This window comes from Pan troglodytes, chromosome 21 (genome assembly GCF_028858775.2).
Source record: "Pan troglodytes isolate AG18354 chromosome 21, NHGRI_mPanTro3-v2.0_pri, whole genome shotgun sequence".
NCBI classification, from domain to species: Eukaryota; Metazoa; Chordata; class Mammalia; order Primates; family Hominidae; genus Pan; species Pan troglodytes.
Genome location: NC_072419.2, coordinates 27133871 through 27152576, shown reverse-complemented (window position 1 = coordinate 27152576; position 18706 = coordinate 27133871). Strand labels below are relative to the sequence as shown.

Sequence of the window (18706 nt, the reverse complement as noted above, 5' to 3'; positions counted from 1 at the left end):
TTTCTCCTTTGAATTGTTTAACATTATTGGAATCTTCTCACATTAAATCAAAATTGTTGTATGGAGATGTATAAGGGAATTCCTTAATGTTAAAAAGTTCTTATAAATATGCACAATGCTACAACTTTGCCAGAGGCTCTTGTTAACATTGATAGCTGAACTCATTAGTAACCTGATATATTAGAAACCTGATATATATGATATCAAAAAAATAATAATAACAAAAAAGGAAGGAAGGAAGGGAAAGGAAGAAGGACAAAAGCAAAGAAAAGGAAAAAAAAAAAAAAAGAAACAAAGTCCTGATTTGTAACAGATGCTGACTTCTGTAGTAGAACCACTCCCACCATGGCTGATTCAGGCCAACACCATGACATCAGTGAACATGGAGCTGAGAAGAGGTGGGCACGACTGGTTGCCACTGGCTGTACCAGCATGTCCCTTCTAACCTATTTCTGATTTGTTGGGAAAAGGTCCAGGTTGTGCATTATAATTGTGTTTTGTAGCCAATTAAAATATTTCTATAGATATTATTTGATTTGGTTATTTTTATAGACAAATTATTCAGAATACAAAAGTTATTTTTTTCATTCTTCCTTTTTTTTTTTTGGAGACTGAGTCTCGCTCTGTTGCCCAGGCTGGAGTGCAGTGGTGCGACCTTGACTCACTGCAACCTCCACCTCCTGGGTTCGAGTGATTCTCTTGCCTCAGCCTCCTGAGTAGCTGGGATTACAGGCACACGCCACCACGCCCAGCTAATTTTTGTATTTTTAGTAGAGATGGGGTTTCACCATGTTGGCCAGGTTGGTCCCGAACTCCTGACCTCATGATCCGCCTGCCTTGGCCTCCCAAAGTGTTAGGATTACAGGCGTGAGCCACCACGCCCGGCCTATAAAAGTTATTTTTAACGCCATTTTTTAGGGCTCTCTTATGAGAATGTCTTTCTTTCTGCTGGTAAGTTTGGTGTGCACAAAGATTTGTGGCCCTGTGTAGTATATTTATAAGCTGTGTGTTCCAAGGAAAGTGAAATGGGTAATGGTCATTGGGAATGTCCTTGATGCTGCCCTATACTGATCTGAGTGTGTTTGTAGTTAAAGGGAGTTTTCTCTTTTCCTTTCAGGCATTTTTGTTGCCTTCCTGTGAGATAGCTGTAACAAGAAAAGTAGTTCAAGTGTACAGAAAGTGGATTCTCCAGGACAAACCTGTGTTCATGGAGGAGCCAGATAGAAAAGATGTTGCCCAAGAAGATGCTGAAAAATTAGGATTTTCCGAGACTGATAGCAAGGAGGTAATTTTTTTCACTTGTCTTTTGAGTTGAGGGTAAATATATTTTAGTAAAGTATACTTGCTCAGTCAAGAGTCTTGTCAATGGGACAAAGGCAGGTGGATCTCTTTTTTATCCCATCTGATGCTTCTGAGTTGCTGAGTTCTGTGAGGATCTACCTTAGAGAGTAGCTTCTGTACTCCCATTCTAGATTGGCAGTCATCTCCTGCAACTCTAGCCAGGGCCACCTGCGTGTTGCATCTTTGTTAGTCACTGTTGCAGGAGAGTTGTTTAATAAGCCATCATATTTTACATGTCTGTTTGTGAGACTAAAAAAATCACTGCCTTCTCCTTGACTTGTTTAAATAAATATCTTTTGGAGAAACTAAATTGAGAATGTTTGGGTAGACTTTTGTTGTGCAGTGGCCTGTACCAGAAGCAGCTGGGTGTTACCCCTGTGAAAGGACTAACCAAACAGCAGTGTCCCTCCCCTTTAAGCCTCGCTGAGTGCTGGCCTCCTGGAGGGGCCACTGTCCATGTTAGATAAAGCTATAGGTTGGATAAATCCAAAATGACAGAGTGGAATATCTTCCTGAAACAAAAGAAACTTAAGTGACATTTATATTTCTGTCATACTATTATGAAATTAATTTAAAATGTTTTAAATTTCTCACTAGAGGCATGTCACTTTAAAATATCTGTGTTCCATAATTTTAATTTTTCAATATTGGTGAAATCATTTTAATAACTACCATGAGATCTGAATGAATAGGTAAGCAAATTATCATTCATTTTAAAGGGCTGTATTCCATGCTCACTCAGTCATTGGACAAACACAACTCATTCTTTCAGCACATACTAAGTGCTGAGCACTATTTTAGGTGTTGACGGTTGAGTGGGGAGCTCTCTACCTCCTAGAACCTATTTTCATGTGAATCCTGGTGAGTTTAAGGAATTAAATATGCCAACTAAATATAACTTAGTTTATATAATATATTTAATTATATTTATAGTTAAATACAAGTTAAACACGTGCATCTTCCACTCTGTTAATGGATCATTATCTTCTGAAGGCCTCATCTGAAAGTTCTGGTCATAAACGATCTTCCAGTTGGGGACGCACATACTCCTTCACAAGTGCAATGAGCAGAGGGTGTGTGACAGAGGAGGAAAATACAAATGTGAAAGCCGGCGTCCAGGCTTTGTTGCAGGTATGTGGCTGGCCAGGACATGAAGACCCCTCCACCGCCTACAGCTGGAGCCATTTTGTCTTTTTGTTTATTGGGGATAATGTCATATAAAGTATGGTGGTATTTGTAGCCATCTGTCAGTAAACGATAAACAGCAATTTAATTAGCTATTACATTCTTATTCTGAGTTTTCTTTCTAATTCCTACCCACAATTTACAAAAATTTTTTTCTAGTCAAAGAAGACATAAGAACTGGTTACAGTCTTTTTGAGATTATTATATAGTGAATATGAAATGACTGATATTTAAATCTTTAAATTATCTTCCAAGCACATATGAGTAGTAAGTTATCTGGGCTCTAATTTGCAAGACAAGCTTGGCAATTATAAAATCTTATAAGTAATATTCCTCTTAAAATTGGCTGTGTTTACAAAGAACAATGACTGATGTAGTTTTTAGATTTGAATGAATATATGAAATAGAACTGACTCCATTTGGGAACATTTGAAAGAGCAACTTTGGAACATTACTTAACCTCCCCAGAGCTCAGGATTTTACCTCAAAAATGGGAATTGGGAGATTTCCTCTCAGGTCTCATGTAGCTTGAAGAGTAAGTGAAAATACAGGGTGCCTCTCATTCCCTGCTCACTGCCCCCTCGCCCGCCACCCTTCATCCACATTTGGAGATGTGTCACTTAGGCCTCTCATGTAGAGGCCAGGTGTGGAGTCTGGGGAACGTCTGGGAATGACATGCATTTTTCTAATTTTCTGTCATCTGTTTCTTGATAGGATTCATTTTCGTGGTATCCTTTTTTTTTTCAAGTGAATTAGCAGTTTAATATACCATACTCATGAATTTTCTCACTTTTCATTGAAAACCTACACATAATTTTGAAGTTAACTTAAAAAAGTTGAGATGATTTCACTTGTGCATCTTTAAAGACTTTTGGTGCTGCTCATAAGTATGACCTGCGTCCCCATCAGAGAAACACTTGCAGGAGTCCTTGCCCTTTGTCCCTCAGTAGCTCCATCTTTTAGCTAAGGGGATCTCCAGCAACAGCCTGTGGTGGTTGCAGGTGCCAGTGATCCCCTTGGTTCAAAAGAGTGCTTTTTATTTTCTGAAAGGTTGAGTTACATTTACAGTAGGTCCTCACTAATGTCATCAGTGGGTTCTTGGAAATGGCGACTTTAAATGAAATGAGTACAGCAGGTCTTTGAGTAACATGGTTTGATTCAACATCATTTCATCATCGTGTTCATGAGAAAAAAATTTTTTTTTATATCTTGCTTAAAGTCATCATTTCCAACAACCTATTGATGACGTTAAATGAGGACTTACTGTCCTTGCCTGAACTGAGAAAAAACAATTTCTATTTTATTATATATAGTGCTACAGTTAAAAAAAAGATTTACTTTGGATTTAAATAGTTGGTTTTGTTCTTATATCTAATACCTTAGTCCTTTACTTTGTTTATTAAGAAAAAGGGGCCAAATGGAGGTTTGATAAGACAGTAATTTTCTTTCTTTTCTCCGACTGTGTCTCAGATGTTCAAGAGATAGTAGTTTTCTGTAGTTGCTTTTGACAAATGTACTCTGGACATACTAATTTGGTTTATTTTTACCTTAACTGATACCAGCACATTAATAAGAAATACTCATGCAGTACCTTTGATGTTTTGTAAAAAGTAAAAGTATATAAAGACTCCTTACATGGGAATGTGCAAGAAGTTTTTAATTCATATTCAAGAAGCCAAATACATTGAATTAAAAGGATCTGTGTTGCAATATATCATCTGTGGCATACTACTTTCAAAAACAGAACCGCTAAAATTGCTGTAATCAAAAAGCTCTTTGTTTTTGTTTTTCTTACTCGAAGGCTAGTAAATTCTTCATGACTGAAGTTATCATCATCATCAACTATATTATAGTGCTTATTTAGTGATTTTTCTTAGAAAATTGGGACATAATACGTTTTAATCTTACCTAAGATAACTTTAAAGGCCGTGAATATTTTAGTTCATCCACTTGACTTTTGATGTTAATTTTAATTTGGTCAGATTGTACATTTATTTTGATACAATACTTTAAAAAATTTTACTTATAAATGAGCTAGAGAAGCTCCATCATGCTTTGAGTTTGTGTTATTGAACACAAAGGAGACCTAAGAGGCAATATACCTCTAGGTAGATAGAGCAGGTCTGTCCTCGTACCAAATTGACAACTCAGAATATCTGCAGATGATGGGACACTGGTGTCAACTGTGTAAATGGTAACACACCGTTATTTTGCTGTAGTGACTCAAAGCAGTAATAGTATATGATATCCTGGATCAGTGCTTCTCACATTTTTCTGCTGAGATACCCCTGATGGTAGAGAACAGTGAACTTGTATGCTAAAGGTCCGAGGCAGAGGGTAGAGTAGTTGGCTGATAATCTGAATTGTTTTTGAAATCTCAGCTTTTAATCTTAAGAATTCACTTAGATTTTGTATGTTACTGCATAATATATCTTTCATATTAAAAAAAATAGCCTCCTGGAAGGCGTGTGATGTCGATGGCTTCGTCTGTTTCTGGACACATCACAGCTCCTTGAGGTTCTGACCCCTGTTGAGTGGTGCTGTCCATGCTTCTGTCAGCAAAGGAGTTCATGTGCTGGGAGACTCAATAAGAATCACATAGTTCTGTCTGACCACTGTCTGGCCATCTATCCTCTACTCCTCCCATTTCCCCTCTACAGTTTCTCACTCATATGCAACGATCCTACTTTTTTCCCTTGTTTTCCTTTTTTTGTTGAGGGGTTGTTAAAAAGTCTTCAAAAGCTTTTCTGACTCATAAAATTTCTGTAGTTGCAATTAATATGTAATAGTGATTTTTTCTTTTCCCCTAGGGAAAGGCTTTTCAGGTGTCTCTGTATTTAAGTGATTCTAAAAGGTGAACCAAAAAAAAAATTTTGAATATGTGTTGGTACCACTTGCCTTATTGAAATAGAATCTTTTGGAAATAACTGAAAAATGATTTCATCGGTAGAGTGAAATTAATATCTGTAAGCAAAATTTATTCAAATGTTTATGTTCAGTTATATTTTCTAATGTAAAGTTGTTGATTTTAAGGTATTTTTGACGAACTCTGCAAACGTCTTTTTGTTGGAACCATGTGCTGAAGTTCCTGTGCTCTTGAAAGAACAAGTTGATGCTTGTAAAGCTGTTTTGATTATTTTTAGGCGCATGATAATGGAGCTTACAATGAATAAAAAGACATGGTAAGTTTATATCAAATTAATTAGTATTGTAAAACAGATGTTTCTGTTTTTCAACATAATTAAAATGTTAAGGCTTGCATTTATTTAATGTTTTTACAAACTTAACAACAAAATGTCTTTTGTAACAGTTTCTGTGAATTATGAAGAAGGTAGTTACCCAGTACTTTGACAGATCAATTATTTTCATTATATTTTTAAAAAATGTTCTGGAACAATAAGTATTTTACTTAATAGTGGATTTTTCCTTTTAAACGTTCATCAAACATAGTTTTGTGGAAAAGCAGCAACTGGTGTTTTATAATACTCACCATAAGCTCAGGAGAGTTTGTTAATTGCCCTGAAATGCTGTCAACTGATTTTTATTGCTTCTAACTTGACGTTTTACATTCATTTTGGAAAAGCAATTATTTTAAATTTGATAGATTATCAGAGACTAAATACATAGTGCAGTCAACAATCTGTTCCTGTCATTAAAATTACGTTTTTTCCTTTTCATCTTTGTTTTTGTTTGATGTTTTTATTTATAATGTCCCTACAGGTAAACAATGCATTAGATTTTTTTTTCCTGCTCTTCTCTTGTTTGAAAGTTATCAGCCAGGTGCGGTAGCTCATGTCTGTAATTCCAGCACTTTGGGAGGCCGAGGTGGGTGGATCATCTGAGGTCAGGAGTTTGAGACCAACCTGCCTAACATGGTGAAACCCCATCTCTACTAAAAATACAAAAAATTAGCCAGGTGTGGTGGCACTTGCCTGTGATCCCAGCTACTCGGGAGGCTGAGACAGGAGAATCGCTTGAACCCGGAAGGCGGAGGTTGCAGTGAGATTGCGCCACTGCACTCCAGCCTGGGCGACAGAGTGAGACTCTTGTCTCGGGAAAAAAAAAAAAAAGTCCTCACGTTACTCCATCTGATGAGGTATTTTCAGTGATGCTCAGCAACAGACTAGAAAGCCTCAGAGTCACTTTCCATTTCTTCCTCTTCTCCATGTGTCATCAGCCTCTCGCTTCTGCCTTTAAAATGCTCCTCAAGCCTGTCCTTTGTGTGTTCCCTCTCATTCCACTGCCACCCTTGTGCAATCAAGCTGCCCGCCCAGCTGTGGTCAGCATCCCCCTAGGTGATCTTCTGCCTTGGTTATCAGTCCTTGGAGGCCCTGCAGACCAGTGGCACCTTTCCTACCTGAAACCAGAAGGGTCCTCTGCCTATGCCTGTATTCTGGAGGCCCTTGAATCAGCAGGAAAGGGGCTTTGGAAAGTGTCTGCAGTTGGTAGGAAACCATGGACACGAGGCAGGTCTGATCGGAAAGGAACTGCAGGCCACCAAGTCCAATTCTTGTTCTTCAAAGATGAGGGAAGGGTGGACTCAAGAATCTTGGTGTGCAGAAAGTTCACAAGTACAGAAACCACAGGCATCAAAATGATACGATGATGTAGATTCCAACGTCATCTTTCCCAGACTTCTAAACTTAGCACTATTTGCCAAGTTAAACAGTTGTTAAAACTGGAAATATTACAGTGATGCACAATATGATGTAAACAAATTCCACGTCAGTAATATTGACAGTAATGAGAAATGCTGGTATATGCTTTCAACTGAAATATCTGTTCCTGAATACCATAGTTTTATCAACATCATTTTTAATGTTTTTTTCCTTTGAAAACTCCCTGGGTTTTGTATACTACTGTATCAGTAGTTTTTTGATATTTTTGATAATCTTTTTATTTTGATGAAAATTCTAGGAAATAAAATTAAGCAATTCTGTTCTGTTTTTTACTAATTCATAGATTCCTAGGTGAAAGTATAGAAAAGAAAAATTGTGGAAATCGATGAAAATAGTTAATGGAAAAATGGTCAATAGAGCATAGAAAAGAGTGTGAGCAGTTTCTGTAATGGATTTTCTTGTGTATTTAAGTACCAGATAATCCCTTGCCTCCCATCCCTCCTTTCCTTCTTCACTCCTTCTTCTCCCCTCTCTCCTTACCTCCTTTTCTTCCATCTAATAAATAACTATCGAGCTTCTACTGTGAGAATATAGTGGCGAACTATGTAGACAAGGTCCCTGTCCTCATGAGGTTACATCCTCATAGGACTGAGAGGCATTAAAAACCTAGAAAACAATTTCAGAGACTCCGAAGTATTGAGAACAGTGAAGGTTGCAAAGGGGAAAGAGTCCTGAATTGGGTGTGTGTTGCTTGGCATGGACAGACGGGGAGTTTTTTCCGTCAGCTGTCAGAGAAGGCCTTTCTGAGCAGAGCCCTGAGTGAAGGGAAGGGGGAGCCTTGGGGAGGTCTAAGGGAAGGGCATTCCTGGTAGAAAGAGCAGCAGATACAAAAGCCCTGATGGGAGAAAAGGTAAAAGAAAAGTGGCTTGTTTAAGGAAGGACAAGATGATGGCCAATGTGGTGGAGTAGATGGAGTGAGAGGGAGCGTGAGAGGGGAGGAGGCAGGGGGCAGGCTGGGGCCAGGTTGCTCAGGGCCCTGCAGACCAAAGGAAGGACACCAGCTACCTCCCTGTGTGCCTGCAAGATTGTGACATAATATAATTTATGCTTCTGAAAGGCCCCTCTGGCTGCTGGAGAACATGCAGTGCAGTGCCATAGATGATGGTGGCTGAGACCAGGGCTGTAGCCAGGGAACTGTAAGAAATGGTCCTGAAATAGGGAATAACTGGTATGTAGATGAGTTGAAATACCACCTGTATGAGGAGATAGAGATCAGGTAAATAATGAAGAATGCAGGAAAATCCTCACTCCTGTGTTGGACCCAAGGATGGCACACATGCCTCATTCCATGTGCTCCAACAGAAGTTTATTACACTCTTTGAGCAGTTCTCCTTGGTGGAGTCAGTGCTTCACAAAATAGAAAGGAACAGGCAGTTGTCAAAACTGGCAGCTTTGGCAGGTTGTGAATCTTTCTACTATAAGGAAAGATTTTTCCAAATCATAGTTTTTCAACCCTTGTTTTCTTCCAGAAGACTCTGCATGCCTTTCCAAGCTTTCATAGGTTCAGAAATCAAATTAACTGTTTTTGTCAGTCATGGCTTTGATCACATTTGTGGCTTTTGATAGCAGTTGCCATGATCAAGGCTTTACTTGAAACTTACGATGTCTGTTGTTCTCATCACATTCTCATGATGGATCTGTAACTAGTTGTGTGTAAGGTATTGTTTTTCATTGTCTTATGCATCATGTAACATGAATGGGCAGTGGTGATACTAGGTGCTGCCCTTCTCTGCCCTGGCGACAGGGGCCTGGGTACCCTGAATGTGATGAGCGACAAGCCGTCCCCCAGCACTGTGCCATTGCTTCTCCCAGTTCTCTTCAAAGTCACCATCCTGCTTCATGCATGTGTGCCCAGAAGATAGCCCTTCCTCTTCTGTGCTTCCAGAATCCGTAGGCAGGGAATAGGAATACATGGACAAGCAGCATGCAGTGCAGTGAGAATGTATAACAACAGATGACTCTGGGGACCAAAATCAAATGGGGCCAGCTACAAAGAGGGCAGGAAATCCCCACAGGTGATTTTACTGTGAGGAATTTTATGAGGTTCAGCATCATATATTGTTAGGAGAAAATGCTGTTTTGATAAGCAGAGATATGAGAAAAGTAAACGGGAACTATGATTTAGAGATCTCATCTGATTACTTTGTCCTATTCTCAGTTTTATTACTAAAGAGCAGTAAAGCCAAGGAGAAAGTAGTAAAGATTAGATGAATGGTTAGCATGTGAAACCTGTAAGGAACCAGAGTGATTTCCCTCGAGGAACAAATGCACTTCTCTTACATATGAAAGATGATGTGTTCTGTGTTCCCATAGAATCTAGGGAAAGAAAAAGTGAGCAGATACTCTGATATGAGCAATATAACTTAGGTGTAAGAAAGAAAAATGTCTTTTGGCTGTTCTGAAGAACTTATTATTGTAATTAGCAGTGTTATGTTGTCTCTGTACTATTTTATAGTCTTCAAAGTCCTTTTACATAAACCTTCTGTAAGAGACTATGAAAAATGCTGGCACATTGGAACTGAGCTGCAGTGATGGCATTTGTCTCAGTTGTGCCCTGTAGTGCAGAGTCAGGATCTTCCAGACATGAGCACTGTGCCTGTAAGTGTCCTGTAATGCAAACCCCTCCTGCCTGTGAGAGTACTGTGGCATTCCACCTTACCAAGATACTGACTGTGTGTGTCCCCAAAATAAAGGCCAGAAAGTCAGCTTCACCTCCTGTTGCAATGAGAGGGAGACCTTACAGTTTAAGTAAAACAGTGGATAGCAAAATTAAAGAGTGCTGCATATGTTCCAGTAGGTTTTCACTGAGTACCTTTAAGCTGCTGGCACAGTTGGAGAAGACGATCTTTCCTCTCTTTTTGCAAGGGGAGAAAATCAGGCTGGAATGATGTTTTATCCTGCCTGTTTGTGTGGACATGGGAGGCATGTTTTTAAAACTGTTATAACATAAGGGAGCTTATTTTGGTAAAATATGGTATTCATTATGTAATTGGCATCTGGACTTTAATAGTTTCGAGGAATACATAATTATCAATGTTGCTGAATTCTTAAGAGAATTTCTGGTACCTATAAATTAAAGTGCTTTGGAGACATGATTATTAATATGAGCTTTTATTTTGGGTGGCCCAGGGAACAGATGTTGCAAATACTACTCAGGATAACAGAAGCTGTCATGCAGAAGCCAAAGGATAAACAAATAAAGGACTTGTTTGCCCAGAGCTTGGCAGGGTTACTATTTAGGGTAAGTCTTTTTTATTAAAACACTGCAAATGCAAGAAGTGAATCAGATTTTGTAGCAAACTAGTTTTAATCATTGAGAATTTTAAGAATAATATTAAATTTAAATTTCTAGAAATTTTTCTTCTTAGCTTTGTCCTGAAGGTTATAATCTGTTCTTTACAATTAGTGCTGGGCTTTTAGGCTTTTCTCCCTCTCTGCTACCTACTTCCTCTTTTAATTTGCTCAAGGGTGGTAGGAATTAGGAAGCTCTGATGGCTTTGGTGGAAGGCTAGGTAGATTTGGAGAGGTAAAGGATGAACGAAAGTATGGGAATGGGATAAAACTTTGAGAGCCATCAGTGTGTTGGGCAATTGTATTTAAAGCCACAGGATGGGCTTACCTAGAGAGGACAATGTCCACAGGTGATGGGAGAGATGCTGAGAAAGGGTGGCCAGTGAGTGAGGAGGAAAACCAGAGGAGTGTGTGTCCTGGGTGCCTGGGGATGAGTATTGGGTAGGAGGAGAGCAGCCAGTTGACCATGGGCTTTGACAGATGTAGTTGGTTGAGAATGTTCTATGGGATGAGGCCCACCTGGAGTAGATGGAGGAGAAAATGAGAGCTGGGCAGTGGAAGTTGCAAGTGTAGTTAAGGCTTTGCAGAGTTCTTGATGTGGAAAGGAAGAGGAAAAGGGGAGCTAGCTGAAGTCGGTGGCATACATGGTGGGCGAGGTTTAAGGTGGGTGGTACTAAAGTATGTTTGCTCACCAATGGGATGGTCCAGTGAGGGAGGACAAGATGGTCTTGGGGAGACAGAGGATAAGTGAAGTCCCGGATATGGTGGAGGGCTGGGCCGGCCTTTGGTGCGAGCAGAGAGCCAAAGAGATGCCTGTGCTTCTTGCATCTCATGTGGTGAGCAGGTGAAGACCAAGAGCAGGCTGATACCTGGTGAGCTGCCTGGGGAACAGATGTGCCAGAGAGTCCTGAGCATGGCAGCCTACTGTGATGTTGCTAATATTTATGAGGACCTTAGAGTTTATGAAGCATTACTGAAAGTGAACAGTGTGAAAGGGCTCTGGAAAAATGCTACATTCTACATAAATAAAGGTATTAGTACAGTGGATGGACTTGACTTTGGATAATTACATAGGTGATAGTTGTGGGGAGGAGAAATTAACTTCCCTCCTCAGTTGACCTGAAGGTGGTTTTGGAGGATATATGTTAAAAGCATATCTAGAATATGGATAGGACATGTCGGTAAAAGTGACAAAAGGAGAAATTATTTCTTTAAAGCTAAATATTGCCATTGTAACACAAGATAACTGAATTTTGAATAACTTAATATGAGTCAATGCTCTTGGCTTGATAAAAAATGTATGAGAGGCTATTGAAATAATTGGCCTCCTGAATATTACAATTGCTTTTACTCTGATTGCCTTGCCTGGTATATTGGATGTGTGAAGTGGCCCTAAACTTTCTTTTGCATGTGTCCAGCTTTGCTCTGCTGATGCCTGGAGGGTGGTACTGACCACTGCTTTGCTGCCTGCCTGGACATATGGACACTGCACACTTTGCTTTCTCAGCGAAGCGTCTCACTGTTGGCACCCTTTCAAGCTCCCCGTCCTGGACCTGGGCTGCCAAGTGGACATGAGCTGAAGCCAGTCTCACACTGACAGATGCTTGGGCCGTATTCCCACCAATTGCCTGGCTCTGCATCTGTTTTGTGTGTTGGAATTAGAGAACTTGTCACAGAATTAAACAAGTATCTATTCTGGGGTTCGGATTTTTTTGTTTTGTTTTGTTTTTGGTTGGTTGGTTGGTTTTGATCTTTGGGGGAAAAAAAAACTCCCCCCATGAATGGAGAAAACCTTGTCAGATATTACTTCCCTCCTCAGATGACCTGACTTCCCTGAAGCTCAGTTAACCTGACTTCCCTGAAACTTAGTTTTGAGTTCATGATTATTAATGATTTTGATGTTGTTATTATTTTGGCAGTGGTTAGGTAGATCGAGAAGGATGCTTAAATTAAGAACTAACCAAAAGGCTGGGCATGGTGGCTTACACTTGTAATCCCAGCACTTTGGGAGGCTGAGGCAGGAGGATTGCTTGAGCCCATGAATTCAAAAGCAGCCTGGGCAATAGAGTGAGACCCCTGTCTCTACAAAAAATTTTAAAAAAATTATCCAGCCATAGTGGCATGCACCTGAAGTTTCAGTTACTTGGGAGCTGAGGTGGGAAGATTGCTTGAACCCGGGAGGTTGAGGCTGTAAGCAAGCTATGATTGCATCACTGTGCTGCAGCCTGGTCAAAAGAGCAAGACCCTGTCTCAAAAAACAAACAAAAAAACCCACCATAAAAAATAGTGAAGAGAGGATGAGCTTTTTGGCATTAGGCAGATTGTGTTTCTGATCTCAGCTCTGCTACTCTCTGGCTATGTGGCCTTGAGCACATGACTTTAGCTTTCTGAGTGTCTTCCCTAATCTGTCACAATCAGGAAAGGACTTCTTCTTACCCTGCAGGGTTGTCATGAGAATCAGAGTGGGCCCATTGGGATTTGTGATCATCTGTTGACCTCCCACGTTCTTACGTGAGATGCAAGAGGCAAGAATACTAAGGGTCTGGACTTACCAGGCAGGCTGTCTATTGGGCATCATCTTGGTCCCACGCTGCCGTTAAAACATGCTATCTAATTAGTATTCATTTGATCATGTGGACTGTCTAAAATGGCTAGACACTTGATTTTTTTTTGAAAAATTGAGAACAAGGAGACTGTTAAAAGAGACAGGACATTTTTAAGTTTTTATTACCCTTTTTATCTTTTTCTAGTTCTTCTAGTGTTTGTTTTTTTTTCTGTCAGTAGATAACCTGGGCCACCAAATTTTCTTTAAGTGATGACTGAATTTGACTTAGTTTTAAATATTTACCAAAGAATGGTGACTGCCTTATTGCCTTAAGTGATGTTTTAATTTATTATCAGTGCTAAATATGACCTTATGCTTGAAGCTCTGATGGTATATCAGGAAACTGTGGTCCTGCTCTTTGTAATATGAGCCATTACTTTAAAGTTACGCAGTCCCCTTAGTGTGTTGGTAGAGTGAAGTAGGAAGTGGTTGGTTAGCAAATGTTCATAAGAACAGGAGTGATTTATTAGTTAAGGTGTTTTTAAAATACATCTTGTGTGCCAAAATGTATCTGATAAAACATCAAATTTCAGTACTGAAGGAACCTTGGAGAAGCTCTTATGCACTTCTTATTTTTAATGAGAAATGTGACTACAGAAAGGCCAAGTGACTTTCCTAGGTCACAAACCAGGGTAGTCCAGGCTGTTTGTTTCCCTCTTCCTTTTAGAAAATGGTAATTGATTAAAAGGGCACCCTGCCTTCATGTCCACAGGTGCCACCACTCACCACCCAACTGTATTTTACCATTTTACCATTTTGCTCTGTGCACGTGTTGTCAGTTGTGAATTATGATGATAATTCAACAGGTCTGCATACATGTTTGTAATATTTGCTAAGTTGATTTTATAAGCTGCAAGAAGTCATTCTGCACTTGTTTCATAATTAGTCAATAAAGTGAAGCCATTATAAGATCCCCAGTATAGAGCATCTCATTACACCAAGACATCTGCTTTTATCCATGAAGCTGGCGCTATATCCAAATGTGAGTCTGAGTCCTAATAACATCATCAGTCTCTACTTTCTTCTCTTACTTGGCTCAGATTATACTTATTGATCTAATATTTATTAATTTTATTGTCTATAGGTACGTTATGGCAATGGCCTCAAATTCATCTTGAAAGCAGGGGTATAAAAATTAATAGAAGATGGCATTTTAGTCATAATAAAATATTTAATAAAGATAATAAAATTATTTTATTTTCTTTCATATTTTTAGTTTTACCAAATTCATACATGTTAGAATCAGACTTTAAATATAAGTGGTTAATATCTTGTTTTTAATATAATTAACTACTTTAGTCCTACTTTAACATTTTTATGTTCTTAAAAAGTGGTAAACACAAATTGAAACAGAGAACAGGTGTATTACAGAAGGACCACTTTAAATAAGATTTTCCAGGTGGTCAGAATAGGCCTGTCTGATTTTATAGACTGATTTCTGTTTATCAGAGTTTTCCTGTGTCTATGTTAAAGAGTAAATTCCATTAAAAAATCTACATATAATTTGGGGAAAAAAATTAAGAAGTGAACTCACCTACGCAAAGAAGAATTCCTGACAAGAGTGGGAGCCTATTTGCATCTGGGTTGGGCCAATGCACATGCAAGCTGGTATCTTAACAAGTGCATTTCTCTTTGACACCAGGCTATGGGACTTACATAGACTTTGGGTATAAGGATTCCTTTTCACAAGGCTTAGGAAAGCATTTGTGGCTCATTTGAGATGGACTTGGCTATGTAGAGGCACTTCTTTCAGGGAAGATATATTTGGATTTGAATTTTAAAGGATGGTGAATATTTTGGCAGAGGTAAGGAATGGGGCAATTTTATGGGAAGGAAATATCCAGCATATAGGCATAATTGTCTCATAGGGCTGTCCAGGTGACCAGTTGTAGTGCTGTGGACTATAAGACTGGGGGCAGACACTGATAAGTGAATAGACTGTGAAGGAAAGGTGTGATAGGTGCATTGATGGGGGGAAAATGCAGGGACCTGGAGGACACTTCCTGGAGGCTGGGAGGTGGTGGTGGGGAGATAGTCAGGGATACCTTCTTGGAGGAAGTGATGCACAAATTTTGACCTGAGAAATGAGGGGGAGTTATACAGAAACAAAAAGGAGGAAAGAGAGGGAAGGAAGAGTATGTGCAAAGGCCAGATGCAGGAGCGAGCAGGTGAAGGCACTGAGAGAAAGCCAGTGGAAGAAATTGAATACCTTTTACTATTATGCTCTTTGATAGGTGCCTGAGGGTTGTGTAAGTAGCACTGTCTAGTACCTAGGTAGATAGATCAGGAAACCAGTAGAGAGGTCTAAGCTGGACATGGAGATTCAGAAGTCAGCAGCACACAGAGGATAACTGGAGCCATGGGAATGGAGCCAAAACTCAGGCAGAAGGTGGAAGTGGCCTCAGAAAGGGGAGAACCAGAGCAGTCTGTTGCCTGGGGGATGAAGAAGTGGAGATGGAGCGGGTGTGGAACATTCTTTCAAGAAGTTTGGCTGTGAAAGTGGAAGGAAAAGGGCTGTAGCTAGATGGGGGAATCTGGGTTCAAGGGAATTTTTTCTTTTAAGATGAGGAAGAGTTTGGAGTATATTTAAATGCTGAAGAGAAAGAGCTGGGGAAGTGGGGTTGGCTGGAGATTAAAGGAGAGGGGTGGTTAAGAGAGGCATGAAGACTCCGAGGAAGGGGTCCAGAGTGTAAGGGGGCAACAGGGTGGCAGAGCGGGGCCCCTCTTGGAGTTCAGCTCACAGGTGGAGGTGGAGCTGGGTGAATATGGGCAAGAATGTGAGTCCATGGGCAGAGGTTGAGGGGAGTCTCATTGAATGGGTTCTGTTTCTTGTGAAGTCTGCAGTGAATCCATCTGCTCAAAGTCAGGGAGGATTTGGTGGGCTGGCGGTTTTCCTGTAGGAGGTTTGAAGTAGCCACTGTGGATGGTAGGAAAAGAGCAGTCTCAGGAAGCAGAGTTGTCACTGTGCGGAGGGCTTTGTCTTTTCTCTGATTATAGCCAGGGCCAGCTGCAGACACTAGAACAACATTGAATCAGTAACTTTGTTCATAATGATAACTAACTCCCCAATAGCTTAAATTTTGATTATAGTTGGTCAAATGAATTTTGAGAATTAAAAGAAAAACAACTTCCAAAAGTACTTTTTATTTTAAAATTTGTGTTATTAATAGTAATTTAAAACATTTTGTTTAAAAGTATGCTTTTTCCAAATGAAGATGTATGAATTCTCTTGTTGGTTGGTTGGTTTTAGACGCTCATGGTGGCTTGGATCCGAGCAAACCTCTGTGTGTACATTTCTCGAGAGCTCTGGGATGACTTTCTTGGTGTGCTGTCCTCCCTCACGGAATGGGAGGAACTTATAAACGAGTGGGCCAACATTATGGACTCCTTGACAGCAGTGCTTGCAAGAACCGTTTATGGAGTTGAGATGACAAACCTACCTCTGGATAAATTAAGTGAACAAAAGGAAAAGAAGCAACGAGGCAAAGGTATTTCCACACTTCCAGGTTAACACCAGATGTCTAGGACTGGGAACGAGTGTGTATTTGTATGACTAAGCAATTAATGCGTGAAATTTTATAATGAACTGAACCAACTACACAGTGTCTTCTTAATAGTGGCATTAATTTGTGTCTCATATCATTCTGTTCCCTTAATGAGATGGTGAATTTCTGAGGAAGCTATGCAAGAAGGAAGATGCAAGGAAGGTAGTAGTAATAGTAGTGATAACTAACGGTAATAATAATGGCTATTACATTGTACATATTATCTCTTTTTACCTTCATAATAACCTAGTGAACTGTAGATACTTGTATTATCCCCATATCACAGACAAAGAAACTGAAGTACAGAGACTTTGCAGGGATGTCCAATCCTTTGGCTTCCCCAGGCCACATTGGAAGAATTGTCTTGGGCCACACATAAAATACAGTAAAACTAATGATAGCTGATGAGCTAAAACAAAAAAAGAAATTGCAAAAAAAAAAAATCTCATAATGTTTTAAGAAAGTTTACGAATTTGTGTTGGTCTACACTCAAAGCCATTCTTGGCTTCATGTGGCCCATGGGTCACGGGTTGGACAAGGTTGCCTTACAGTGATTGACTCATCCAAGGCCACATAGTTAAGAAGTGTTTAGAAATCAAAGCTGGATAAATACAACTCAAGATGTCACACTATTAAGATGCATTCTACAGCCTCTCTAGGAAACGTGGAGAAATTCTGAATGCTTCAGATGGGAGCTATTTTGGCTTTGTTGTATTTCTGGGTAAAAGTTGTTTTGGGACTGAGAACCTCAAATGAAAGTTATGTTTTCAAGGTAGAAAACATCAGTGGTAGTTTCTATTAGGAATGACAATTTGGCATCCCCTTAATTACTGTGCTTAAGGATGTGGCATGGTCCTTGGATTAATTCACTTGTACTACACCTTACTCTGTAAAGATTTGAGGCAGCTCATAGAAAGGCATATAGTACAGTAGATCAAATACAAAATAGGATCAAAATGAGTGAGGTTGCAGGGAACTGCCATTGTGATTAAAATGCCAAAATACATGCCATAGAGCCTCGTGGGCTTGCTGGGGAGATGGAAAAGTCAAACATTGGATTTGATTTTGGTCTTTGCAGGGTTACATCAAATAGAGAATCACAGAGCACTTAGGGTAAAAACAATTCAATCAGTTAGGTGATGCTTAGCTTTTATTAGGTCCTCCTGAGACTTGGGAGGAATTTTTCCTTCAAAGCTTCTTAAAGGGTACACACTGCTTATTGTGTAGACTACCCTTTAATAATACCAGCCGCCTTATAGACAGTATCAGTGTGCTTTTGCCATGTGACAAATCACCCCAAAACTTATGGCTTAAAATAACAACCACTTATTTATCTTGATTTGATGAGTTGGCAATTTGGGTTGGACTCAGCCAGTCAGTTCTTCTGCTGGTCTTTGCTTCTGTGTTTGCAGTCAACCACGCTGTGAAATAGTCAGCTAGGCAGCTCTACTTTTACGGGTTGACTGGCTGTCAGCAGGGGCAATGAGGTGTGACTGGGCCACGTGTTTCAGCAGCCAGAGGCTAGCTCAGGCTTGTTCACCAAGTGGCTTAGAGTTTCAGGGGCAGTAAGAGGGTAAGCTCAAATTTTCAAGTGCATTTCAAGTCTCTGCTTGTTCAGTTTTGCTACCAAGTAAGTCACGTGATGAAGCCTAATGTCATTACAGGAGAGAACAACAGAGGATGTGGATACAGGGAGGTGTGAACCAGTTACAGTGGTTAGTAAACCATATACATGTATAATAAATGTGGTGGATTCTTATATCTTCATTGAAATCTGAGAATGGCTTGCCAAAGCACTAATTAATAAAAGCAAGTTAGTAAGAAGCCAAAATAAAGTAGTTGAAGTACATGGCAATCCAGTGGAACAGTTTAATCCCGATGTAGATTTAGACTGTCTAATGCAATGATTTTCTAACATTTTTAACAGATCCGTTTTTCTTCCCGGTTGAAGGTATACACAACCCCTTTCTAAAGAAATAGACTGGAGATTTAGGATTGAAGTAGGGGCAGGGAGCCAAGAGTCTGGGCCCTTGGCGTCCATCTAGTCCTCTCCGACAGCT

At 39.8% G+C, this 18706-nt stretch overlaps 1 protein-coding gene across 20 annotated transcripts in view; it reads left to right on the top strand.

The window, feature by feature from the left end:
* The window catches only part of RALGAPA2 (Ral GTPase activating protein catalytic subunit alpha 2), a 326217-nt gene that overhangs the window by 91328 nt on the left and 216183 nt on the right, over nt 1-18706 (top strand). For all 20 annotated transcript variants that reach the window (XR_010154291.1, XR_001712145.4, XM_063803184.1 and 17 more), the window contains 5 exons: nt 1118-1285; nt 2335-2472; nt 5560-5708; nt 10335-10446; nt 16352-16589. Coding sequence is in view for 18 of the 20 variants with exons in the window: in XM_063803184.1 (XP_063659254.1) it covers nt 1118-1285; nt 2335-2472; nt 5560-5708; nt 10335-10446; nt 16352-16589 (805 nt within the window). In the remaining 2 variants the exon portion in view is untranslated. The remainder of the gene's footprint in view (nt 1-1117; nt 1286-2334; nt 2473-5559; nt 5709-10334; nt 10447-16351; nt 16590-18706) is intronic.